We start from the raw sequence: 27,062 nt of genomic DNA, 5'->3' as shown, positions 1-27,062 counted from the left end.
GAGGGTCTACTCTGTACTAAATTCACTTTTTTGCTTGCTTTGCTACCTTACATTACTTTTGTGCTTTTAATAAGTAATACATTTCAATTACGATCCATTCTTGATATTGTAGGGATAAATGGAACAAGCAGGGGCATCTCATTTTATTCTGGGGCCGGGTGTAAACTTAGGATATTTTCTCTAATATTATGCAACTAGAGACCCAGTGCATGAAAATTCTGCACTCGGGGGGTCCCTCTCGCAGTCTGGGACACCTCAGGAGATGTCCACCTGCTGGCTTAGGCTCGATCCCCCAGGAGATAGGGCCTAAGCTGGCAGTCAGACATCCCTCTGGCAGCTCAGGAGACCCTTGAGGGATGTCCACCTGCCAGCGGGGAGTGCGCTAAGCTGCAGTCGGACATCCTTAGTGCTGCCAAGGAGGTGAGGCGGGAGAGGCTCCCACCACCACCACTGTGCTCGCAGCCATCAGCCTGGTTTGTGGTTGAGCAGAGCTCCCCCTGTGGAAGCACACTGACCACCAGTGGTCAGCTCCTGCATTGAGCGTCTGTCCTCTGGTGGTCAGTGCACATGATAGCAACTGGTCTTTCCCGGTTGTTCTGCCATTAGGGTCAATTTGCATATTACCCTTTTATTATATAGGAGTTTCTTTGGAGACTTGGGGCCACAAATCTTTGGGCCTCTGCTGGTAATACAGATTTGAATTAGTAGGTAACTGTGATCATTTTAATACCTTTTACACAAAATAACTAAAGGAAATCTTTTGCTCTGCCCCAAATATTTTACTTCTCCTATCATTTGGAAGTAATTCAGTAGACCAAATCTTATTTTGGTTGATGAAAGGCATTGGAAAACATTTAAAGTACATTTAAAGCTTTGCTCTTGGCTTGTTTGCTGTTAGATTCCATTTAGGTTTTCTTGGTTTTAATATAACCATCACAGATTTTACTGATCAGTTTGTGTGACTTAAGAATAAACTTGCTAAGAAAAATCATCTCTCAATTTTGCAATTAATAGTTGATGTTTTTGTTTTCACATATTCTTGTAGTAAACATTTTCTTTAGCTATAACACATTATATGTTGCTATTATTAGTGAAGAGTTATATACAAACCTGGCTTCTAAAATAATATATTATTTTGTGCTGTAGTGTATTATTATAATAGGATTTCTGCTATTCTCGTTAACACTGGTAATGGCCACCTTGCCTGGATCTGGGCCCCCAGGAGAGTAAGGCCAGATGGCTGTGTACAGCTGTAGGAAGGGTTTCTTTTCTCCTCTTGCAGCTGCTGTGAGGCTTTGTCGCTGGTACCTGTTTTTAAAATGGAATATTTATTTATCTAACAGAAAGATACGGAGTTCAATAAAGATGGTGACTGAAACTAATGCAGTGGAATAAAAACGGATGCTCACTTAGCCCCTTTCATGACTGTCCCTTATTAAAATGATTTCATATTTTGATCCTTCAGGGATCAAAATTCTAATGATGCTATCTCTTGACAGGAGAGTATTGTATTTAAGCAATTTACTGTGAAAAATTGTCATGAAGACAGCCCACGTGAATTAAATAAAAACCCAAAACAATAAAATAACTGTCTTCACTTTGTAGTAAAAAATAAAACACAATAACTCCCAATTCTGGTAAAGCCATTCATTACATGAGTGTCACTAAAAATATTTTTACTGCCTCTTAGAAATAGTTCACTTAACGAAATATTACAGTGTTGCAAGGTTTTTCTTTTCTAAAAAAGACATGAATATTTGAATGAATGTTTTTATCAGATAACTATTTCTACATTTTTAATTCAGATGTGAGTTGAATAGGTACTACTATTTTTGACATGTTGTTCTTAGGAAATGTGTGTAAGGCTATTTCCACTTGTAGATACCCCTCTCCCTGTCGCAAATGCTGATTCCCTTCGATGTCCTTCACCGGACCAGCTCACCTTTAGTGTCTTCTCTGAGGAGGAACTGTCTGAGGATTTCCACTGTTCCTCTCTAAATTTAAAGAGCTTGATATTAAATACATAAAAAACTTTCAGGATGATTTATTTAAAGTCTTTTGAATCTCTTACTTTTGCATCTTTGAAGTAATGATAGTTGAGTTTTCCAATAGAGTGTTATATTTCCTGCAGAAATACCATAATTTGCTGAGTTCTTAATTGATTGAACGGACTGTTTGAATCCTTGCCCTCTTTGGGCATATGTATTATTTGCATTTAATATATTTTTAATCAAAATAGTCTATTTTCTTATTTATTATGTGGTCTTCTGAGTGCCCTTAAGGCTCCTGGTGGTTGTTAGTGGTCAGTTTGTAATGTACATGGGGTGATGGAGTGCCTGGTCTCTGTATTTTGATTTCTGGAAGTATTAATTGCCCTTTGCATTGTATTAAAACCTGAGAGGAATTGTATAATATTAAGGAAAATGAATAAGGATTTGTAGGAACAAATAATTTCAGGAATTGAAGATAAGTTCTTTCCCAAATGCAAAACAACACCCATCTGGCTACGTCTGTTTGATTTATCAGTGGGCTTTGAGTGAACCTCTTAGATACTAAACTCTTAAAAAGTAAAGACTCCCCCAAAATATGGAGAGACAGAAGGGATCATGGTTTCTATGTGTCATCAACAGATACCTTCAACATGTACTTCTTATTCTCACTCCAAATCTATATCCTGTGAATTACTGTAAGCCAGTGGTTCTCAACCTTCCTAATGCCACGACCCTTTAATACAGTTCCTCATGTTGTGGTGACCCCCAACCAAAAAATTATTTTTGTTGCTACTTCATAACTGTAATTTTGCTACTGTAAACAAAATGTAATTATATATGTGTTTTCCAGTGGTCTTAGGCGACCCCTGTGAAGGAGTCTTTAGACCCCCAAAGGGGTCGCGACCCACAGGTTGAGAACCGCTGCTATAAGCAAATTATATTGTGGCTATTTTAATGATAGCGAGTACCTGAGTAAATACTGTGTAGGTGACTGGTACACAGGCACTTGAATGGCTATTCCTCTGGTAGACGTCTCTTAAGACATGAGACCACATGTATATCTTTGTTTTGGTGCATCTGATCATCATTAAAATGTACCTAGGGATAAAATGCTGGAAACAACATATGAATATAAAAGTATTAGATTAGTGAGATTTTTTTCCCTATGTAAGTTTCACTTTGGAATGAACAATTTTATTCCATGATGCTTAGTGAAATGTACCATTTATTTGTATTTTTGTTAGGTATTGATTTGTAGAAACATGAATTGAGAACAGTTTGAGTAATATCATGTTGAGGATTGGCATATAGATTATGCAGTTCATTTATTATAGTGACTTGCCTTAAAATTCAGTTTTCATAAAAAACTTTAAGATAAAAATGTAGACTGGGTACCTATAGTTAATATGACTGACTACCTTAACTTCATTAATATGTGGAACCTGCTAGCCCTTGCTTTTTACAATGTAACAGGCAAGGAAAGGGTTTCTTCTTTTAAGATTCTAAATATTAGATTCCTTTTGTCTTTTCTGATCTGGTAGATTTATGGCACCTCTGTTCCTATTTCCTGGCCTTAGCCTACAGAATCCAACTGATCACACACTCTTTACATAGCCCCTGTCAAGATTTCAGAATTTTCCCCTGTGCTAAATTTAAATTAGCCATGACCAACCAGTTAGTGTTCACAGACATGAGATCTTATATGCCATCTTGCCCTGATGGCACTAAGGCATTTACTTAACACCAAAGCCACAGTGTAATACCAATATAAGCAATATTTTTACTGCTAGAGCTTCTTTGCCGTAAGGCCTTGAGAGGAGGACCTGCTGTACTCCTTCCTCTTTCATTTTCCATAGATTTAACACAATGCTTGTCATGTAATCAGTAATCCACAATGTTCATTTATAAATTTAGCACAGTGCTTGTCATTTACTAAGTACTGAGAAAACATTAGATAGCTCTGAGATTTAAGATATTAATTAGATTATTTTTTTTAAAAAATTTCCACTTAGATATTCCTTCAGAAGCCACTGTTCCTCTCAGTGTTGCTGATAGAAATTAACCTGAGCAGAAGGGAACACAATTTGAGTGCCTATCCTGCATTAAGTCATTTAATTTTATCAACATTGTTGTGAGGTATTATTTGTTTTAGAAATAAAGAAACTGAGATTCAGAGAAATAATTTGGTCAGGTCACATCCTATCTAATAATAGACAAAGATTGAAATTAACCGTACCTCCGCTACACTTCCCATTGGCTAATCAGCGAGATATGCAAATTAACCGCCAACCAAGATGGCGGCTGGCAGCCACGCAGCTGAAGCGAGCAGGACCCTTGCTTGCTGCAGTGATGAAGGAAGCCAAGCTTCCTCCCTGCTGTGGCCGGGCTCTGAGCTCCTCTCTAAGCAACAAAGTTGCAATTATAGAAGCTAAACAAACCCCAGATACCTGCTTTCAGCAGTCCGTGGCCTCGGAGCTGGAGTGGCAACAAAGTTTCAATTATAGAAGGTAAATAAACACCAGAATTAAAAAAAGAAAAAAAGGAGAGGCTGGGAGCTTCAGTCGCTGGCAGGCTTGGCCAGCCTGAAAACCTCAGCCCCTCATCCAGGCTGGCCAGGCACCCCAGTGGGGATCCCCACTCTGAAGGGGGTGTGGGCAGCCTGCAAACAGCCATCAGCCCCTCATCCAGGCTGGCCAGGCACCCCAGTGGGGACCCCCACCCTGTAGGGGGTGTGACCAGCTGCAAACAGCCATCAGCCCCTCACCCAGGCTGGCCAGGCACCCCAGTGGGGATCCCCACTCTGAAGGGGGTGCGGGCAGCCTGCAAACAGCCATCAGCCCCTCATCCAGGCTGGCCAGGCACCCCAGTGGGGACCCCCACCCTGAAGGGGGTGTGACCAGCTGCAAACAGCCATCAGCCCCTCACCCAGGCTGGCCAGGCACCCAAGCGGGACCCCCACCCTGATCCGGGACACCCTTCAGGGCAAACCAGCTGGCCTCCACCCGTGCACCAGGCCTTTATCCTATATAGTAAAAGGGTAATATGCAAATTGATCCTAACAGCAAAAAGACTGGGAATGACTGGTTACTATGACACATACTGACCACCAGGGGGCAGATGCTCAATGCAGGAGCTGTCCTCTGGTGGTCAGTGAGCTCCCATATGGGGGAGCTCTGCTCAGCCACAAGCCAGGCTGATGGCTGCCAGTACAGCGGTAGTGGTGGGAGCCTCTCCTGCCTCCTCAGCAGTGCTAAGGATGTCCTACTGCAGCTTAGGCCTGCTCCCCGCTGGCAAGTGGACATCCCCTGAGGGCAGCCGGGCTGCCAGAGGGATGTCTGATTGCCATCTTAGGCCCAATCTCCTGGGGAGCAGGCCTAAGCCAGCAGGTGGTATACCCCGAGGGGTCCCAGACTGCGAGAGGGCATAGGCCGGGTTTAGGGACCTCCCCCCCGAGTGCACAAATTTTTGTGCACCGGGTCTGTAGTTGCCTATAAATACAGAACCATCATTCAGACTTGAGCCATTGAATTCTTTTCTAATTTAAAAATAGACATATGGTGCTTTCTCAGTTTTAAAGGTTACATTATATTCCATCTTATGGATGTGTCTGTGTTCCCTGAAATAGACAAAGTTACCCCAGAAATTATTTTTTTTTACTTGTTCCCTTGGGAATAGGGAATCAAGGTTTCTGAGTATTACTCTCTTTAAGAGACCAAAACAGACACCCAGAGAAGGTGAACTCTGAAAGCAGTTCTGCAGAAATGAAATCGTAGCAGAAGGAAAAAAATTCCAACAGAAAGGAGCACAGATGGCCCTGAAATGGAAATACATACGTCAAAGGGACAAATGCACCTAACCTGGCCCTTAAATAGGGCTACAGTTCTGTCCCAGAGAAATGCAACAGTGGAATAAACCTTGTTTGGAGACTGTAGCTCAACCTGTGATTCTTTCTTAGGTCATTGAATTCACGTTGACTAGTTTTCTGTTCCTTACTGAATGTTTCTACTATATCACCTTGCAATACTTTCTTTGGAGAATTAGCTCAACCTTCTTTATAATAGACTAGAGGCCCGGTGCACAAAATTGGTGCACGGTAGGGTCCCTAGGCCTGACTGGCAATCAGGGCCAATCTGTGGGGCGACTGGTGGGACGATCGGGGGGCCCCCGCTGGCACGCACCATGGCTGGCCTGGTGCTGCCCACTTGCCGGCCCCACCCCCTGCTGCCGCTATCGTTCACCTCCCTCTGCAAGGTGACTAGTGGGGCAATCAGGTGACCCCACTGGCACCCGCCTTGGAGGCAACCGCAGGGCCATCGGGTGGTGGTGGTGCCAGCCTACTCGCTGGCTGTCCCTGTCCCCTGATTGCCCTGCCACCGCCGCTGCCGGTTGCCTCCCTCTGCGGGGCAACTGGCAGAGTGCCGGGAGCCGGTCCATGCTTGCTGTTTCAAGGGACCTGGCATATATGGCATACTGTTCTTAATATGTTTGCTCACCTTCTTGGCACTATGTGTTTTAACCAAGGTCTCTGAGAAAGGATGTTTCCCCAGGTAGGGATTTTCCCCTGAAGCTAGGGAGGGAATAAAACCTCTTAACTAAGTGCCAGGCGGGTAATTAATCACTTTAACTACGAACAATCGTGCTTAAGCTACATAATCTTTACTCCCTGGAATGAAGATAAGAAACGCCCTAACCTTTGTAATAGAGATTGATAGGATTGAATCAACTGGTATAAATACAGATGCAACAAGACAGCAACACAGAACTTAGAACACAGAACTTAGAATACAGAGCTTAGAACACAGAACTAAGAAGACAGAACCTACACAGAACTAGAGACAGAAGAACTTCGCTGGAGAGAACATGGCAAAAGATCCTGGACTGAACCTGACTACAGAAATGGGCAAGAGAACCTGACTAGAACCTGGTGACTGAACCTGGCTGGAGAACCTGGACAGAACCTGGCTGGAGAGCCTAACAAGAGAACATGGACACAGAACCTGGCTGGTGATCCAAAGCAGAACCTCTCTGGAGATCCAGACCAGAATTTGGCTGGAGATCCTGGCTGGAGATCCTGGCTAGGCTGCTGATCAACTGCACGCTGTCTCCGTGTCCTTCCTTCTTCGCCGACTCCGTCCACACCTTTGGGGACCCCTGGACCCGCTGGGGTTGGACCCCGGCATCTGGCGCCCGAACAGGGACCCCTAGGTAAGCGCCCCACACTCGGGACGGATCGGACTCCACCGTAGGAATAGGGTGGATAGTCTCCGCCGACTCCGTCCACACCTTTGGGAACCTCTGGAACAGGATTCCCTTAGGTAAGCCCCCCCATTGAGAACCCCCACATTCGGGACGGATAGGACTCCACCAGGGTACTACAGAGCCCCCTATAGAGGATAAGTAGGGTAAGAAGGTGGATAGTACAGAACTTAGATTGAGAAGATGTGCCATACTGAGTCCAAAGAAAGAAGACTCTGTATTGATTCTTAGATTGAGAAGATGTGCCATACTGAGTCCAAAGAAAGAAGACTCTGTATTGATCTTTAGATTAAGAAGATGTGCCTTACTGAGTCTAAAGAAAAAAGACTCCGTATTGATCTTTTAACACATATGCTTGCTAGCAGAGGAATTAAGGTTACTCCCAGTCAGACAGAATGTTTTATACAAGAAGTATGTCCATGCTTTCTGAGGAAGGAAAGGTAAATGTAAAGGCATGGGAGAAGGTAGGCCCAAGGGGCCTTATCCTTAACCCCACTGCAGCCTTTACCCCGGGAAAGTGCAGGATTGGCAAGTTCTCCCTGGGGTGATAGATCAGGACTCAGGTAATAGCGGAAAGCAACTGGTATAAATACAGATGCAACAAGACAGCAACACAGAACTTAGAACACAGAACTTAGAATACAGAGCTTAGAACACAGAACTAAGAAGACAGAACCTACACAGAACTAGAGACAGAAGAACTTTGCTGGAGAGAACATGGCAAAAGATCCTGGACTGAACCTGACTACAGAAATGGGCAAGAGAACCTGACTAGAACCTGGTGACTGAACCTGGCTGGAGAACCTGGACAGAACCTGGCTGGAGAACCTAGCAAGAGAACATGGACACAGAACCTGGCTGGAGATCTGAAGCAGAACCTCTCTGGAGATCGAGACCAGAACTTGGCCTGGAGATCCTGGCTGGAGATCCTGGCTAGGCTGCTGATCAACTGAACACTGTCTCCGTGTCCTTCCTTCTTCGCCGACTCCGTCTACGCCTTTGGGAACCCCTGGACCTGCTGGGGTTGGACCCCGGCAGCAGAGTGATTGGGGGGATCCCTCACTGGCACCCGCCTCGGCTGGCCTGGGGGCTGGGGGCAGCTCCTGCATTGAGCGTCTGCCCCCTGGTGGTCAGTGCACATCATAGCGATAGTAACTGACTGTTCCATTGGTCATTTGGCCATTCGGTCAATTTGCATATTAGGCTTTTATTATATAGGATGCTCTTGAAAGTGTGAGTCAACCATGATGCCCTTCCCTTCCCAGACCTTTTTTTCTGTACGAAGAAGACAGCTAATCAGACAGCTCACTTCTGCACACTAGTTCCTAAATAGAGAATCTGGGACTAGGCTCTCTTTAGTTACGTGTTCTAAATCTATATTTAATGCTCAATATTTTTGCTATTATTTTCTTCAAGTGTATTGACACTTTAAAAATATATCTTTCTATATTATCTTAAAACCTTTAAACATCTGTAAACTACATGTTAACTTATTTACCTGGCCTAGTTTTTACCATAAAGAATGCATGCTTACAAAGAATTATTTTCTAGGCCTAATCAGGGAATTATAGTAGAGCAGCAGTTCTCAACCTCTGGGTCGCGACCATCGGAAAACACATATAGCATCTCAGATATTTACATTATGATCCATAACAGTAGCAAAATTACAGTTATGAAGTAGCAACGAAAATAATTTTATGGTTGGGGGTCACCACAACATGAGGAACTGTATTAAAGGGTCACAGCATTAAGAAGGTTGAGAACCACTGCATTAGAGGAACTTTCATAATAAACTGTCTCTTTGTTTATATGGCTCCCCGGATTTTTTTAAAGACTGTGTGTGTGTGTATAGAGATATCTCACACATGAACATATAACATACACACATACACACACACACACACACACACACACACACACACACACCACTATTACATGGATAAACAAACAGCCTAGGAATTAACAGTAGAAAAGCCAAGTTTGAATCCAGGCTTAACCACTTAGTAATTTGATCTTGAGTAAGTAATTTAGGTTCTCTGAACCTGAATTTTTTTCTCTGTGGATAGGGATGTTGGTTGGCACCTGACATGTTGTATGCCTAGTATGATAACTGACACATTGGAAGTACTCTTGAAGCATGTCTTTTTGTTTGTTGTAAGTCTTATATTAAAGTATGGGTGATAATGCTACATTTAAAAAATAAGCTTAATTTTTTATAATTTCTGAAATGAGTGTGGCTAATTGTCATTGGCTCTGTGTCAGTGACGAATGTTCAGAGAGCATTCTGAAACGATGATCAAAGCCATATATCTAATACCAATTTCAGGTGCTTCTGGCTCTTGGATTGTTGACTTTAAAATGGGAAAGTTGCTTGAGGCAAGAGATATAAAAACTGAACACTCTGCTCCTTGTGGGTGGAAAGTGGAACAAAAGTTAACAACCTTGTGTGAATACTCAAAAAAAAAGAGAGATCTTATACTTTCATGATTAATGTTTATTTTAGAAGTTTATAAATAACAACGTGTATCTCTATATAAAAACCTAAGCAACCGTTTGTCTGGTAGCTATGATGCGCACTGACCACCAAGGGGCAGACACTCAATGCACAGGCATGGAAACATGGAACAGACTGATGAATCTTAGAGGGAAGGGGGGAGGGTGGGAAGAGATTAACCAAAGATCTTATATGCATACCAGAGGTCCGGTGCATGGATTCGTGCACCGGTGGGGTCCCTAGGCCTGGCCTGTGGGGATTGGGCCAAAATGGCTGTCCAACATCCCATCCCCCGAGGGGTCCCGGATTGTGAGAGGTTCCATATTACATTTAGTTTTCATCTCTCCCTCTTCTCCATGTTACTGTTCCTCAGCCTTTCCTGGTCTTTCATGAACTTGACACCTTTGAGGAGCACTGTTTAGTTATTTTATAGACTGTTACTAAACTTCTGTCAGTGTAATGTTTTCTCATGATTAGATTGAGGTTTACCTTTTTGCTAAGAGTACCATGGAGGTGATGTGCTCTTATCTGCGGATCTCAGGGAATACGTGATGTTGATGTGTCTTATTACTTCTGGTATTGTTCACTAAAACAAGGACTTTTAACAGAAAATAACATTGGCTAAAATATAATCTCATGTAATCTGCTTATATGAAATACAAACTGAAGGACTTTAACCTTGTGTAAATTTAAATTCCTATATTTAATTGCAGAATCTGTTAGCCGAAAAAGTAGAACAGTTGATGGAATGGAGTTCCAGGCGCTCAATCTTCCGAATGAATGGCGACAAATTCCGAAAATTTATAAAGGCACCGCCTCGAAACTATTCTATGATTGTTATGTTCACGGCTCTTCAGCCTCAGCGGCAGTGTTCTGTGTGCAGGTAATCAAGCATTTAAAATTTTAAAAAACTACTATCCCGTGCTTATATATTTACTTTATTATATGAAAGGTAAATGTACATAATAGAATAAAACAGTTGTTCATTGTTTTATTCACATATAACTATGAGCATTTAAAAGTAAGCTAAAATCATTGTGTCCTAGGAAATGACATTGATAGGCCAATATTATTTTATTATGTAACATATTTATTGACCATTTTCATATATAATCATGAAAAATAGTTATTAGTATGTCCTATCTAAAGATAAGAATATGATAGAATTTGGTTTGAATAATGCCTTGTAGGTCACCTAATTATATCTTGTAGACAGTGAAGTAGTCCCTTTAGACTAATGTAACAGTTTTATAGAGAGGACACACTTACTAGGGAAGTCCATTTAGTTTTCAATCTCTCCAATGACTAGAACTTGCTTCCTGTGAAACAGAAGTAAACAATTTGAAATGCATGAAGTATTTTTCAGTAGAAATAGCCTAAAGAAAATTTTGGACAAGTACAAATATAATACATATGTAGCAAATGCTGTTTTTTAATGGAACTTTTTATTTTGAGATAATTGTAGGTTCATGTGCAATTGTAAAAAAAATAATGCAAACAAATCATATACCTTTTACCTGTTGGTCCTCAGTGGTAACATCTTGCAGAACTATACGCACTCTCACCAGCAGGGTGTTGGTAGCGATACAGTCAAGATACAGAACAGGTCCATCCCCATAAGAATCTCTCTTGCTGTCCTTTATTGCCACCCCCATGTCCATTCCACTCCCAACCTCCAAAATTTGTTCTCTATTTCTGTATTTTGTCAAGACTATTATGTAAATGGAATCATACAGTGTATGACCTTTTTAGTTTGCTTTTCATTCACTTACTATAATTCCCTCAAAATCCATCCAAGTTGTTGCATTTATCAATAGTTTAATCTTTTTTTTTTACTGAGTAATATTTTATGATACGGAAATACACACTTTAACCACCCATCTGTTAAAGGACATCAGTGTTGTTTCTAGTTTTTGGCCATGATATATACAACTGCTGTGAAACTTCTTATACAGGTTTTTGTGTGAACTTAAGTTTTTGTTTCTCTGGGATAAACACCAGACAGTATAGTGCTTGGGTTATATGGTGGTTGGCTGCTCAGCTTTACAAGAAACTGTCTAAATGTTTTCCAGAGTGGCTGTGTCAGTCTACACATCCACCAGCAGTGTGTAAGTGAGGTCGTTTTTCCATCTCCTCACCAGCACTGCTGTTGTCACTTAGATAGAGATGGAGTGCTGTCTCATTGTGGTTTTATTTTGCATTTCTCTAATGGCTAATGGTATTAAACATCTTTTTATGTGCTTATTTCTCTTGTCGAATATTGTTTTGCATGCTTATTTATCATCCATATATCTTCAGTGAAATGTGTATGTTTTTTGCCCATTTCTAATTGGAGTTCTCAGAGTTTTTTATATATTATAGATGCTAGTTCTTTATCAGATATGTGTTTTTCAAATATTTTCTTCCAGTCCATGGCTTTCTTTTCATGCTCATAATGGAAAGCTTTGCAGATTTTAATTTTGGTGAGCTTCAATTTATAACTTTTTCTTCTTACAGTCTCACTTTCCTTGTAAAATTGAAGAACTCTTTGCTTAGCCCTAGATCCCCAAATTTTTTCCCTGTTTTTTTCTAAAAGTTTAGTTTTAAATTTTGATCTGACCTTTGAGAGAAAGCATTCAGTCTTTCATCATTGAGTATGATATAGCATCATTGAGTATGATATAGCATCATTGAGTATGATATAGCAATAGGATTTTTGTAGATGGCCTTTATCAAGTTGAGGGAGTTCTTTATTTGTAGTTTGCTCAGCGTTCTTATCCTGAATGGGTGTTGGATTTTGTTAGGTTTTTATTGATGTGAATTAATATGATTTTGCTTCTTTAGCCTGTTGATATGGTGAATTACTTTGATTTTCCAATGTTGGACCAGTCTTATAATTTGGAAGAAATCCCACTTAATTGTGGAATATTATTCTTTTTATGCATTGCCGGATTCTGTTTGCTAATATTTTGTTGAAAATTTTCACATCTAACTTTATGATAGATATTGATCTGGGTCACTTTTTATATCATTTTAATGCTGTTTTGTCTAGTTTTGGTACCAGGGTAATATTGGCCTCATAAAGTGAATCGGGAAATGTTATCTCCTCATTTATTATTCTGGAAGAGATTGTGAAAACTTACACAATTTTAGAAGATTGTGTTACTACTTCTTTAAATGTTTGATAGAATTCTTCAGCAAAACCATTCAGGCCTAGAGATTTTTTTTTCAGGAGACTTTAAATTGAATACTCCATTTCTTCAATGGTTAAGGACAGCTGTTGTTTGTCCTTATCCATTGTCTGTTTCTTCTTAGCTGACCACTTGACCACTGTTTTCTGAAAAACAATTGTTTTTTGTGTGGTAACTCCACGTCCAAACTCTGCACATTGTATATTCATCTGTAGACTTTTTAAAAAATGTCTGAGTCATTGTTAGCTCTAGTAGACATGGACGTTATTAGTGACATGGTCAATGAAAAAGACAAAACGGTTCTGTCCAAAGAAGTTTGCAGAAAGAGAATTTCAGTGTTCTGAAATTTTCAAGGATCTTATCACAACCTGATAGTGAGTATATAATAGAGCATGGCTCACAGTGGGCAGAGAGGATAGTGAACAAAAGTATTTTGAAAAACAGCACTTCAGATGATTCCGAGTTTCTCTCCTATCAAATTTGAGGACCAGTACTCAAGTGAGCATTAATACTGCTCTCAGAATTGGGCTAGCACGTATGGATAGGGAAGGTATGTATATCTTAAGGGATGCTGTGAAGCCCTAGGCAGGAAAAATACCACCTTAATTGACATTTTTGTGTAAGAGATATTTTCCCTCAAACTACAAAATGTCCTTTGACATGCTGTAATACCAAATATGTTTTAGGAAAATCATTTTCTTGTACCTAAAAATTGAATTAATTGAATTCCTATATTCACTACTATGTGGAAAAATATATTTATTTGATCATTGTATTTCTGGCAGGTATAGTCTAGAAATACCTTATTACCAAAGTATTTATTTCACAGTTACATATACTTGAATATATTCTGATAACATTAACCATAATATACTGTTAAATGATTTTACGTAACATTATGTTGTTAAATGAATTGTTAAATATGGACCCTTAATTTTGTTTGTTTGTTTATTGATCCTAGAGAGAGGAAGGGGGGGTGAGAGAAAGAAACATCAATTGGTTGCCTCCCACATGCACCCTGACTGAGGATTGAACCTGCAAACTGGGTATGTTTTTGGTGTATGTATGGGATGACACCCAACCAACCGCGCCACACTGGTCAGGGTTGGACCCTTAATTTTTTTAAATAACAGAGCTCAAAATAACCTTTATTTGTTTGCTTATTATAGCCTATCTATATAATAAAAGCCTAAGCGACCATTGTGGTGGAACGACCAGAACAACCAGTCCCTATGATGCGCACTGACCAACAGGGGGCAGACGGTCAATGCAGGAGCTGCCCCCTGGGGGTCAGTGCGCTCCCACAGGGTGAGCACTGCTCAGCCAGAAGCCGGGCTCAAGACCGGCGAGCACAGCACCGGTGGCAGGAGCCTCTCCCGCCTCCACAGCAGAGCTAAGGAGCAGCGAGCAGGCAGGCGTTAAGGAGCGAGGGGTCTTGGACTGCAAGAGGGATGCCCGCCCCCACGAATTTTGTGCACTGGGCCTCTAGTTTTGTAATGCAAGTTTATATTTTAGAATAATTTTAGATTTATGAGAGAAAATGTGTGCAGTAACTATAAAAAATTAAGATAATTTGTAAATGGGTGGTAGGTTGTTAGAGAAGCGAGAAAGAACGGGTGAAGCTTTGGAAAGGAATAAAAAATGTAGAGTCAATATATGGTTCCCATACCCAGACATTCTGATTTGCTTTGGGATAGGCCCAAGGCATTGACATTTACACAGACATGATCTAGGTAATTCCAGTACGACCAGTAGTGAGAAAGGGAAGATAAAAAGCAAGTTCATGGTTCATAGTTTTTGTTTTCCTTGAGGAGCAATGGGATTGAGAAGACTAGTTGGATGACCATATAGCTTTGAGGATCCTTTGAAACCAGAATACCCAACTTCTTAGTGAGGAATCTATAGAGTTAAACCATTTTCTGCCCCAATACTCAGCAACTTAGGAGCAAGAACACCTTCCTTAGTGGTCAACATGTTTGGCTTATGGCGTAAAGGGGGTTAGGCAAGTGCTTGAGAGTGCTAGTGAGACAGTATTACTATTTGAAATGTGTGGTCATGGGTTCAAAGTTGGATAGTGGATCAAAGGAAGCCAGGGAACAGCTGATAAATTAGGTGTGAAAGAATTAAGTTCTATTTTAATGAGAGTGAAGAACAGATTTTGTGTAAAAATAGGATGGGGTTGAAAATTAAGAAGATATCATATAGGGTTACTTAATAAATAACTTGTAAGTAATTTACTGAAGTATAATATAGGTGATTGTTGATGTAGAGAAACTTATAGGGCTGTGGTAATGTCTAGATTAAATCATGTGTGCTGAAATTGTTCAGGGTGATAATGGAGTTGGAGAGGAAGAAAGTTAAGTGAGCTGATAGAGGGATGCCTTGGGGTTTGTTAGATGAGGATGATACATTGATATTATAGAGTCATAGAATTGTCAAAGGAAGATCTGTTAAATAATTGTGGATGAGCAGTGTTCTGAGATTTACTGTTATGGAGCCAAGAGAGTACTGTGACCCATAGGAAAGTTGGCAGAGTAGATCAAAGAGATCTCAACTAAGTAAAGGTAAAGTGTTGAGAAAAATTATTCAATTATATTCTCATATTCTAAATTTAGCCTCAAAGGGAGTTGTAGATTCATTGAAAGAGACATCCTATCATAAGCAGTCATTTTTTTTTTTTAACATGAATTAAATTCTAGGTTCTGTGTCAATGAAATTTTGGGCCATTTTTAATAAAACTGCTATAATTTTTATAATTCTGTAGAATATTTGTAAAAATTTATAGTTATAATTTTAAAATGTTTGTGCTTTCATTTGTGAGACTTTCTGCTTTTTCTTTAAGATATTTTCTTCTAAAGTTAATGCACACTTAGATTCTTCAGTTGCTTTAGGCTGATGAATGAGCTGTTGGCTTCCTTGTGAGCCCTCTGAGCAAATCATGCTGCTCTTCCTTCACACAGTCAGTTTATTCACAAATTTCAGAATTCAATTCTCACCTTCTTCAGTGCTAGCATTGAACTCCTGGGCCAAATAAAGTTGTTAATTAAGACTACTCAATACAATTCTCACCTCCCTCCCCTAAGTGTTAACTCCAACTTCCTTTATCAAATTTTATTAAAGGGAATATTACCCATAATTGCTAAATCTTTTAAATGTATTCTACCACAAACTCACTCATCTCTTACAGAAGTCACAAAAAATTCTAAGAACAAAATATCCTCTTCTAAGGTTATTACTATGGATCAATAAGTATAAGAAGAAAACGTCCAGATGAAGGAAAATAAAAATGTACATGTAGAGTCATGCAGGATGCATGTATAACCAAAGTTTTGTGATGTCTTGGAGATTAATATATTATTAGACTCAAAAGAAATGAAAATTTTAGTGATTAAAAAGATATTTTATAAGTGAGTGGAATAAATTGTTACATTTACATATTAAATGTTAAGTGGCTAACATCCATCTCATCTGATGAAATAAAATTATTGTTTACTATGTGTAAACTATTAGAGTTACATGTTGTCATATATATTAATATGTGATACATATGAAAAAAATATATATATATACACATACTGTGGCCTGGTGCACAGATTCGTACACATTGAACGGAAATTAATTAGAAGAAATATTTTAATATCTCTATTTGCCCTTTCTCTATAATAGAAGTGTCAATTAAATTCAGGATTGACAATGACAGATTGAAACACACACACATGCAATTGGTGCCCACGAGAGCTTTATATGTATCATGCATGTGCGAGTCAACATTTATTTTTATTTATTTATTTTTTAAATATATCTTTATTGATTTCAGAGAGGAAGGGAGAGGGAAAGAGAGACAGAAACATCAATGATGAGAGAGAATCATTGATTGGCTGCCTCCTGCACATCCCCTACTGGGGATCAAGCCCACAACCTAGGCATGTGCCCTTGACCAGAATTGAACCTTGGCCCTTCAGTCCACAGGCTGACGCTCTATCCACTGAGCCAAACCAGGTAGGGCTCAACGTTTATTTTTAAATTGCCAGTGTGCGCCATATGTACCTGCAGGTCAGTTGGACGTACATATGTACTGTCTGTCACTTAGCCTTTTATATATAACTAGAGGCCTGGTGCATGAAAATTCATGCATTTGGGGTGTGGGGGAGGGGGATCCCTCAGCCTGGCCTGCACCCTCTTGCAGTCCGGGAGCCCTCAGGAGCCTAAGCCACAGTCTGGCCTCCCTCTGAGGGAGGCGACTGGCTGGCTGATCAGGGAATAGTGCCTGCCAGAGTGGCTGGTCACCACCTCCAATCGTTGTCTTCTCCCTCTGCCCGTCCCCTTCCTCTGCCCACTGGCATCCGCCTTGGCTGGCCTGGTGCCGTCCACTCACTGGCCCTGCCCCCAGCAGACCTGTCATTCCGCCTTTTGGTCACTTTGCATATTAAGCTTTTATTATATAGGATAGATAGACTAGAAGCCCAGTGCATGAGATTCGTACACTTGGGGAGGGTCCCTCAGCCCCGCCTGCGCCCTCTCGCAGTCTGGGAGCTCTCGGGGGATGTCCGACTGCCAGCTTAGGCCTGCTCCCCATGGACATCCTCAGTGCTGCCGCGGAGGCGTGAGCCTGGCTTCTGGGTGAGCAGTGCTCCCCCTGTGGGAACACACCACCAGGGGATAGCTCCTGCATTGAGCGTGCCTCCTGGTGGTCAGTGCATGTCATAGCAACCACTCTTTCCACCATTTGGTAGATTTGCGTATTAGCCTTTTATTATTTAGGGTATATATATATATATATATACACACATATATATATACATATATATGCATACATATATATACATATAGTATATATATAATACTATAAAGGTTAGGTCTGAAAAAATTCATTTTATAGATGAGAACCTCAAAGCTGAGAGATTTGATTTACCCAGTCACACAGCTAATACCTGTCAGGGTTGGGATTTGTGGCTCTGGAGCTAATAGAGTTTGATGCTTTTTTAAAGTGTACACATTTATCATTGCCTTTATCCTGTGAACTGTAATTTGCATTTTGCTTTTGTGTTTCCAATTAAGATTACTAATTTTTTAGGGCAGGAATCCATCGCCAGCATTTATTAAACTCATTAGATCATGAAAAGCTTTTATTCAGGGTAACATCTCATAACAGGAACAGGCACGTTGGAAATAGCTGGCCAAAACTGCGCAGAAAGAGCTATCAGCCTTTTGTTTCATTAAAGCGAGGCCACGTCTCTTATGAGATTAGATTTTAAAGTGAGCACAGAAGGTGAAAATTGTGTATAGATAAAATTACCCTTGTACATCACTTAATGCTCTTGTAAGTGCTTGGTAAATGGTTTGGGGACTATAGTCCTTATCATTTCCTCTGTTTCTTAGATAATATTTCTCTATGGCCTTAATTATTGTCACCCTAATATGCTTGTCTACAAGAACAAAAGGTTTCACTTCTTTGTCAAAGACTGGCAAACCCTCATGGTATTCACACACTTTTTGCCTGGTTTAGCTAATACATAAGAACTGTTTCAAGCTTGATTGAATCCAAGACCAGTTTAATATAAAGGATTTTCTAGGGTTATTGCTGAGCTCAATCTAGTTTATTATTTTTTAAGTTAAGGCATATGATATAACTTAACCATATTAAATTTCTTCCTTGGTGTTTCTTGCTGAGAGTGGATAACCCCAACTCTTTTCAGTGACCTTTCAGTTGTCTGTGTTCCTTGGTAGCAGTCTCTGAGCTCCTTCTGTTTTCTATATTATTGGTATATTAAGTCCAGCATTAGTCCCCTATCTTAATTTCAAACTATAGAAAATTGAAACAGTAGTGCAAGGATACAGTCTACCTTTTACCAAGATTTACGAATTATCAACATTTCGACACATTTGATTTTGCTCTTCTAAGTATACATCAAACATGAGTCACATATCAGCAAATGTACATATAATTATTGGACGTCATGAAATATACCTGCTATGTACTGGAGTATGCATCTATTAAGAAAAGGGAATTCTTACCTTACCATTATTATTTTTAAGTGAATTGACTTATTTCAATAAAATCTTACTGTACTGTCCATATTTAAATTTTATATTTGTCTCCAAATATTTTTTATAGCCTTTTCTTCCTATTTGGGATGTTGTCAAAGTTCATAAATTGCACTTGAATGTTATACTTCTTTATTTTCTTTTCACTTTTAAAATTCTTGTTTTAAAAAAGAATCCAGGCCAGTTGCCCTGGTTTGGTGTCCCATGCTCTGGATCTGTCTGTTGTTTGTTTCCTTGTGATTAAATGCAGTTATTACTTTTTGCAGGAGTCCTATTGCAATTATTTGTGTACTTATTGCATCATCTCAGGAGGCACCTAATGTTAGGTTCTTCAGACGCCAGTGATGAAATCTATCGCCTCATTAGGGTGACGATCTCCACATTTTGTGTTGTTTAAACATGTCCTTTTTCCCGTGTAATAAGTAATTGGGGAGGGGGATACTTTGAGATCTTGTAATTATCCTGTTTCTTAGTACCGTTTCACCCAGTGATTGTAGCATCTGTTGATAATCTTTGCCTAAATTTGCTACTGGTGATTGTGAAGTGATTTGTTTTTTAAATTCTGTCGGTCCTTCTATATTAATTCCTTGAGCTGCTCAAAAAAGGAAAGAGAGGTGTAGGTAAAGCTCACCTTTATAGGTATAGTATCTCTAAGGTTCTTATTTTATTCACTAATTCATTACTATGGTTATTCTTCTTCATTGTTCAATTTACCCTAAATTTGACCTGCATGATGCTTCTCTATTGGTCATTGCTTTCTGGCTTAACAAGATACTCTAAGCCTACTTTATAGTTTATCTGCAACAGTGACATCTTAGTTGGGAATGGTGTTGACAGTGGTAGATGCCAGTAGTAGCCCTGAGAGGAGTCATAGGGTAATATAGTCAGTTTGCTAGAAATGGATGGGGACAATCCCTGAGTAATATGGTCTCCTCCACAAAGTAAACAGGCCAAGTTCTGGTAAGAGTCCCAAGTCCAGTTAGCACTGCATCTTCTGCTTGAAATTGTACTCAGTTCCAGGTGGGTGCCTTGCAGTGTTAATTACAGTAGTGGAGTCAGGTAGCTGTAGTGGTGATCTGTGTCTATGACTCTGTTTCTATTCTGCTTGTTCATTGTTTGTAGATATGTATACATTGCCATGTTATTGTTTATAGTTTGATCTTCTTTTCTTCTTCTTAAATAAGACCATTTAACATTTCATATGATATGGTTTGGTTGTGATGAACTCTTTCAGCTTTTTCTTGTCTGGGAAGGTCTTTATCTGTCTTTTTATTCTAAATTTGCAGGGTAGAGTAATCTTGGTTGTAGGTCCTTTCTGTTCATCACTTTGAATACATTAGAGTTGTTTCCTAAGGAAAGGTAAGTACTTAGGTCGGAGGAAAGTATAGATGCACAGGAAATACAGAGCGTAATGAGCACAACCAGCCTCTTGGATTTATCTTACCGAGCAGTGAATTAAGCAGTCTATTGCAGGGTGATAGGGAACTGCTGATTTCTCAGGTCCTCAGAGGCACTGGGTCTATTCACTAGTAATATATTCCATTGTACTCAGTAGGGTCCTGGGCATGTGTAGCACAACCCGAGAGAAATCACTGTTACAGTCTTCCTGTGTGGTGCTGTTTGCAGCAGTTAGATTTTTTCTTCAGGACCGTAATTAACAGGTTGTTCTGCTCACACTAGATCTCTCGTTATATCTATCACTGTCTATAGAAATTGATTAATGTGGGGTTTCATGAAGACATACTTTGGAATTACCATGCAATCTGTATTTATATACATATATACTTCATTATAAAATATGAGTATAAAAAGGATACTTTGGGATTTTTGATATAAATCTGTGATCTTATAGGGCATTAAAGATAAAAATTAATGTCATGGGGAATATATTAAATATATGCAGCTACAGATGAGTTAATTCTTTTTAGTTTTACATAACCTTTAAAATGATTATAATATAAAAAGCTATAGCATTTGGATTAAATGATTTTTTATTCCTTCTTCCCATAATAAAAATGGAGAAGATTTTCTAGAACAAATTGATCGGAACTGTGCCCTGCAGTCATTGCTTAAAGCTTCCCTAATGTTTCAGTGCAACCTGACTGCCCTCTTCAGGTTGCATGTGAACATGTTAGAACAATTTACTGAAGTAATAAAATTAGGCCTAATAATCCTGTGAATTCCCCAAACAGAAAATATTTGTTTTAATTAACAATGTTGGAAATATACTTACTTGACTGAAACATTGGGAGCATTTGTGGTTTTCAGATTTCAATTTAGATGGCAGTGAAGTTTGAAGTGTGCTAATAAGCCTAGTGATGCCTTCCTTTGCTCGTTATAACGTCCAAGCTGACACCAACATTGGCAAGAATCCACTGAATTTCTTATTTGTCGTTAGTTAGGATTCTTCTGTCCCCTACTAGTCAGTAAGAAGTTGGACTGAGGGGATAAGTGTAATGGAGTTAAGTTTAGAAAACAGAGTTTATGTTATTGGGGCACATTCTTTCTAATCAGTCTTTTATACTCTGAATAGATTTCATCAACATGAAATTCGTATTTCTCAGGCTCAATGATTTTTTTTTTATAACAAACAAATCTGTTCAGTGACCATATTGCTAGTGAATTACACCCAACAGAAGCAAGCCCCCATTTTCCTTGTCAGTATTCAGTTTTCTATAAGTATTTTATTTGTGTTGAAAAATGTAATTTGCTTGGCTCCCCTAAATTCTCTATTCAAGGTAGATATATTCCTAAGTAGAGAAACTTGTGTAGAAAATTTTTCTGGTTACTTTGGTGCTCTAGTTTCTAAAGGAGAATATGTAAGAAATAGGTCATATCTTCATTTGTAGTCTATTTAAATAGCTTCATATGTTTTCCCAATTAGACCCTTATAATAACACTAGAGGCTCAGTGGGGTCTGGCCCACCTGGCTGGCCAGGGGGAGGATCCCAGGGGGTTGGTTGGCCGGCCCTATCTCCTGGTTGAACTCCCAGTTGAACTCTAGGTCAAGGGGACAATTTGCATATTAGCCTTTTATTGTATAGGATTCTGAGTGGTTTCCAAACATTTATTTTCTCTTACTCCAATACATTATACACACTGTTGCCAGATACGGCTTTCCTCATTAGCATTTTGCATAATCCCCTTCATTCAAAGCACTCCTCATTGTTCACTGTTTACAGAATGAAGGCAAGGTCCTATTTATCTCTCCACCAGAAGAGAGCTTCCAGTCGTTTATTTTCTAACAGTGAACACTAATACATATTTCAGACGTGGCAGTCTTTGTTTACACTAATTCTGTTACCTTAATATTCTTTCTGTTCTTTCTTATAATTTTAGTCCCTCCATTCTTTTGAGTAGTTTTACATTTTATATTCACCTTGTCCAACTGCCCAAGTCCTCCTCTATATTTCACATAGCACCTCTGATTTGCAACCTTTTAAAATATCTGTATCATATTTATGTATTAGTGTGTGTCTATTCCTTTCTATAACAAGCTTCTTACAGGTGGGGACCTGAGATATACTTCTTTATTATTGCAGCATATATTAAAATGCTGAATAAATAGCACTGATAATTAAGATCTAGATTCTTTATTTGCATGACATTGACATGAAGAACATGATTGATAGTCATTACAACCTTTTAAGTCATGACCACTGGTCTTGACAAAGAGCATTTATTTTTGATGGTACATAGATTTAAAGTGTTTATTTTTTTCTCCCTAAGACCACCAATAAAGTAAAGCAAATTAGTTTTACAAGAGACATTATTGTGGGACTTAAATCCGACTAAATGGACTTTAGTCAGACTTTCCAGAGTTCAGAGTCTCTAATGATTCATTAGCTTTAGGGTATAAATGATATTGACTATTTAGGAAAGGATATTATTCACCATCACCATCCTCAAACCTTTATTAAATGCCTGTTCTTTACTGGGTCCCAGCCATTGAACAGTCAATATGTAAACATAATGTGCATAATATGATACAGATATATACTTAAAATAAGTAGCAGTGCACAGTAACAGAATTTTCATTTCAGATAGTTACCTGAACACATATGGTAGGGGTAGAGATGGGAATGACTTCTGAGGGAGAGGCAGCTTTTGAAAGAAGTGAAGGCGTTCCAAACAAAGGATTTAATTCTTAAAGAATGAGCATGGGATGTCATACAGCAGAGAGGCCCTTTGAGTATAGTATGTTCATAGAGACATAGATAGTAGATGTGAGCTGTGCCCCGGGGATGGAGGATCTTGTCTTCTACTCTGCCTATTGTCTTTATGATGCAGGCGTTGGGACACTTTCAGGATTTGGGAACAGATGATGGATTGATCATTGAGAAGTCAAGCTGAAAAAGTAGATGATACAGAGTTTGAAGGCAAAATGAAGTCATTCTCTTTGACTCATCAATATTCCTTATCACATTTTATTATTTTCCTCAGAGTACTTGGGACTATCTGAAATTTTGTGTTTCCTTTTCTCACTGGCATTTTTTTCTCCCTGAGATCAGGGACCTTGTATACACTATTCACTCCTGCATCAGCTGACAGGTTGTTGGCACTCCTGTGTATTTGTGGACTGAATTAACGAGTGAATGAATGTATGTATGCTTAGTAGAGTCTAGTAGGTCTGTGTTAGGTTCAGACCTTATGAGGAAAAGAAATTGAACATTATCTCTGTTTTATGTAATTCCATTAGATACTATACACAGATGTTGAATACTAAAATTTGATTCTCCCTGCGTATTTTTTCAGAACAAAGCATTTTCATTTCTTAGAATATCATAAAAATGCCATTTTTTTGCTGATTTGCTATTTCCCTAAGTTATATTTTAAAAGAAAAATTATTTTGGTGTAAAATTATATAGATTTTTACTATAATTCCATTCTTCTAATGATTTTTTTAAGGTAACATTGGTCTCTTAAAGGTTTATTAGTGTGCAAAGAGGCTCAGACCTACTCCATTGTCAGGGTCAAGTCACTGTATGGTTATTATACATTTTTTCTTTGAAAATCAGTGATGAGTACTTACCAGTAATATTGTATGTATTCCACGTGACACAAAAATCAGATCAGATTTTAGGGCACCTGTTGCTTTTAGCTCATTTTTATTTTAGTGTTGGAAGAGGAGGGAGGCCCTGTTTTATGTGGAGTGAGAAAGACTGTACGCTGTGCATTCCTCCAGTAGACGGAGGTGTTCTCATTCATACCCAGCATCAGTTGCCAGCATCTGAAGTGCTTTCCCTCTGCAGGCTTCTGGGCTTAGTTCCTGCTCTCTGAACTGTCCATTCTCTAGCTTTCAGTCCTTGGGATTTGAGCTTTACTGTCACTTCATGTGAGCAAACTTTTATGACCACACCGTGTAAGTAGGTCCTCCTTATTTCCTATAATATCATTCACTGCACTTTCTCCTCAGTGGACATTTTAGCTTTTAATTATTTGTATGTATTTTATTTTGGTTGTTTATTATGTCTTCTCGCTAAAAAAAAACACAACTCTTTGAGAGCAGACCTTGAAGATTAGCTCACTTTCTGCTCAATAAATGCTTTTTCAGTGAATTACAATTAAATCTTATTTAACAACCGAAACTTTAAAAGTTTGTAACTATTTTCATTGTACATATTCTAAAAATATACTATATAATTTTCTGCCTACTGATTACAATGCAGTCCTCAGCTAATCATTACAATGGTCAATTTTTAGACTATGCTCTAATAAAATGATGCCCTTAAGGTAAATGACCTCAGATTATAGCCCTGTTCATATGTAGCCATTTTAAATATATATTTTAATCACAGAATTACTATGTGCTCCTTTTAATGGAAAAAGGGCCTACAATGAACAACTACATTCCCTAGCCCTTGTGCTCATCTGCAGTCTTGGCCATAGGCAATCACTAGTACCCCTTTGTATTTCCTTCTGGTGATTTATTTCATATCTCTAAAAGTTATTCTTATAACAGTATTTCATAATACTCATATTAATTTCCTGCAAAGACTTGATCTTTACATTTCTTGCTGTGATGGGTGAGGATTTAACTCATTTCACCCCTTATCATTTTTGTAGCTTTTTATTTTTTTTACTATTATATTCTTCCTTTCTTGTCCATTAACTATAAGTGATATCTCTTGATTCCTTCATAACATGAAGATTAGCAGGTGCACCCTTTCCCATCACCTCCCCTTCTTCCCTTTTATCTACCAAGTTGTGATCACTGTATTTACATGTTGTCATAGTTGATAGCATTTACTTTCTGTACTGTAACTGTAATTATGTCTGTACTCTGTGTATAGGTTTATTTAGAAAGTTAAAAGGTAATAGGCAGCATTTATATTATTTGTACAAAAATAGCATTGTCTGCAAAGTAGTAGGTTATGATTAGGATTCCTTTTCTACAGCACCATTGTTTATGTCCCCTGTTCCACTGAAAAGAAATTGTTCAAAATAACCTTTTTTCATCAGTTAATCAAAATTATGATACATTTTAATTTGCATTACATTTAGATCTTACCTTTTATGTTCATTCCACTGTTGTTTTTCTTGTTGTGGGGCCAAATGTCTTACTGTAGTCTTAGTATCTTCCAGCTCTTTCTGATTCTAATGATTGCTTAGAATCTATTCTCTTCATCTTGAAGGCCAAGTAAAGGCCTGTTCTAATTTGTACTTCAGAGCCTTCTTATATATCTTCCACTCTTCCTACCTGACCATACTTCTAGCTGCTCTATTCCCTACCTTTTAGAGCTTCTGACATAGTCTCAGGCTTTCTTCTTTTCTTTTTATTCATGTTACCTTTTTATCAATTATATGCTAAGGTGATCTCACATTTCTTAGATTCCTTAGAACATATTTATTTCAAGCTTAATTATTTTGATATAGAATTTAAGATTGAAAAAAAAAAAACATGCCCTCAGAACTTTGAAGGAATTGTCCTGTTATCTAGTGTTGCTAATAACCAGTCCAATCCCATTCTCCTTGGTAGCCTTTGTTACATATGTTTTATTTTGAAAACTTTTAGAATCTTCTTTTTTATCCATAATGTTCTGAAATGTCATAATATATATAGGTGTTGGTCTTTTCTTATTCCTCTTACTCAGAACCTGGGAAATAATTTTAATTTGAAGACTTAGTCTCCTTGAATTGTGTTATGTCTCCAGAAATATTCCCTTTAATTTGTCTCTCTTTTCACTCTCGGCCTCTTTCTGCTTGAAAATTGTCTTTATTGGATTAAATCTCTAGGTCCCTTCCTCTCCCTACCCTCAATAGAGTCCACCTGTGTCACTTTTTGTTCTGTGAATTTTACTGATCTCCATCTTCTGATATTGGTATTTAGGTTGAACAGTCATATTTAAAATTTGTAAGTACTCTCTTATTTTCTTTGTTCCCTCTTTACATTACATTGTTCTTTGTGTGTGTGGCTACATTTGGGAGAAGCAGTCTGCAGTGGGCCCCAGCATCCTTGCATGTTCTCACTGCATAGACCAATAATTCAGTGTTGTGTGTGCAGGGACAAGCCTTAAGGAGCGAGCTCATGTCTCCCCTGTTATCACTCGCTGTAAAAACAGTAAGTCCCTCAAACTCAGCATTTCTCTCAGGTAACACTGTCTTTTGTGTGTGCAGGCATCCACAAATATCCTTTTGTGTCACTCTGTGAGGCGTGGGGGCACAGGGAATTGATGCAAATAACATGAAGTAATAATGTCCTTTGTCTCTGACCCAGGAGTCTCATGTGTTCTACCAGCATCCATGAAATAGTCTACAGGCTAGCTTGTTAATTATCGAGATAACATCTCAGACCCTGTCTCTGCTGCTTCTGATCCAGTATTTTCCTAGCTTGGTCATGCACCTCAGTGTCCTTGGAGAGTGTGGCTTTCTCCATCAGAACTTTTACTAGTACATTAACTTGTTTCCAGATATTTTTGAAATCTCTTATCTGCTGCTGACTGTTATTTGAAGGCTTGTTGTTATTGTGAAAGTATACTTTTTTATTTCTTTACTTCCATTTTTAGGAGAGGGACTCCCGAAAAATCCTCTGAGAAATCAGCTACTACTGTATGGAAGAAGAACTCTTAAACATTTTAGCAATCACTTACTGTCTTTTTATTCAAT

General features: G+C 38.8%; 1 protein-coding gene across 1 annotated transcript in view; it reads left to right on the top strand.

The window, feature by feature from the left end:
• The window catches only part of TUSC3 (tumor suppressor candidate 3), a 106,393-nt gene that overhangs the window by 23,698 nt on the left and 55,633 nt on the right, over positions 1-27,062 (top strand). Inside the window, exon 2 of the mRNA XM_036299950.1 lies at positions 10,455-10,624. Within this exon, the coding sequence (XP_036155843.1) occupies positions 10,455-10,624 (170 nt within the window). The remainder of the gene's footprint in view (positions 1-10,454; positions 10,625-27,062) is intronic.

The sequence above is a fragment of the Myotis myotis genome, unplaced genomic scaffold (assembly GCF_014108235.1).
Source record: "Myotis myotis isolate mMyoMyo1 unplaced genomic scaffold, mMyoMyo1.p scaffold_m19_p_3, whole genome shotgun sequence".
NCBI lineage: Eukaryota > Metazoa > Chordata > Mammalia > Chiroptera > Vespertilionidae > Myotis > Myotis myotis.
This window is presented reverse-complemented; position numbering and strand designations above follow the sequence as displayed.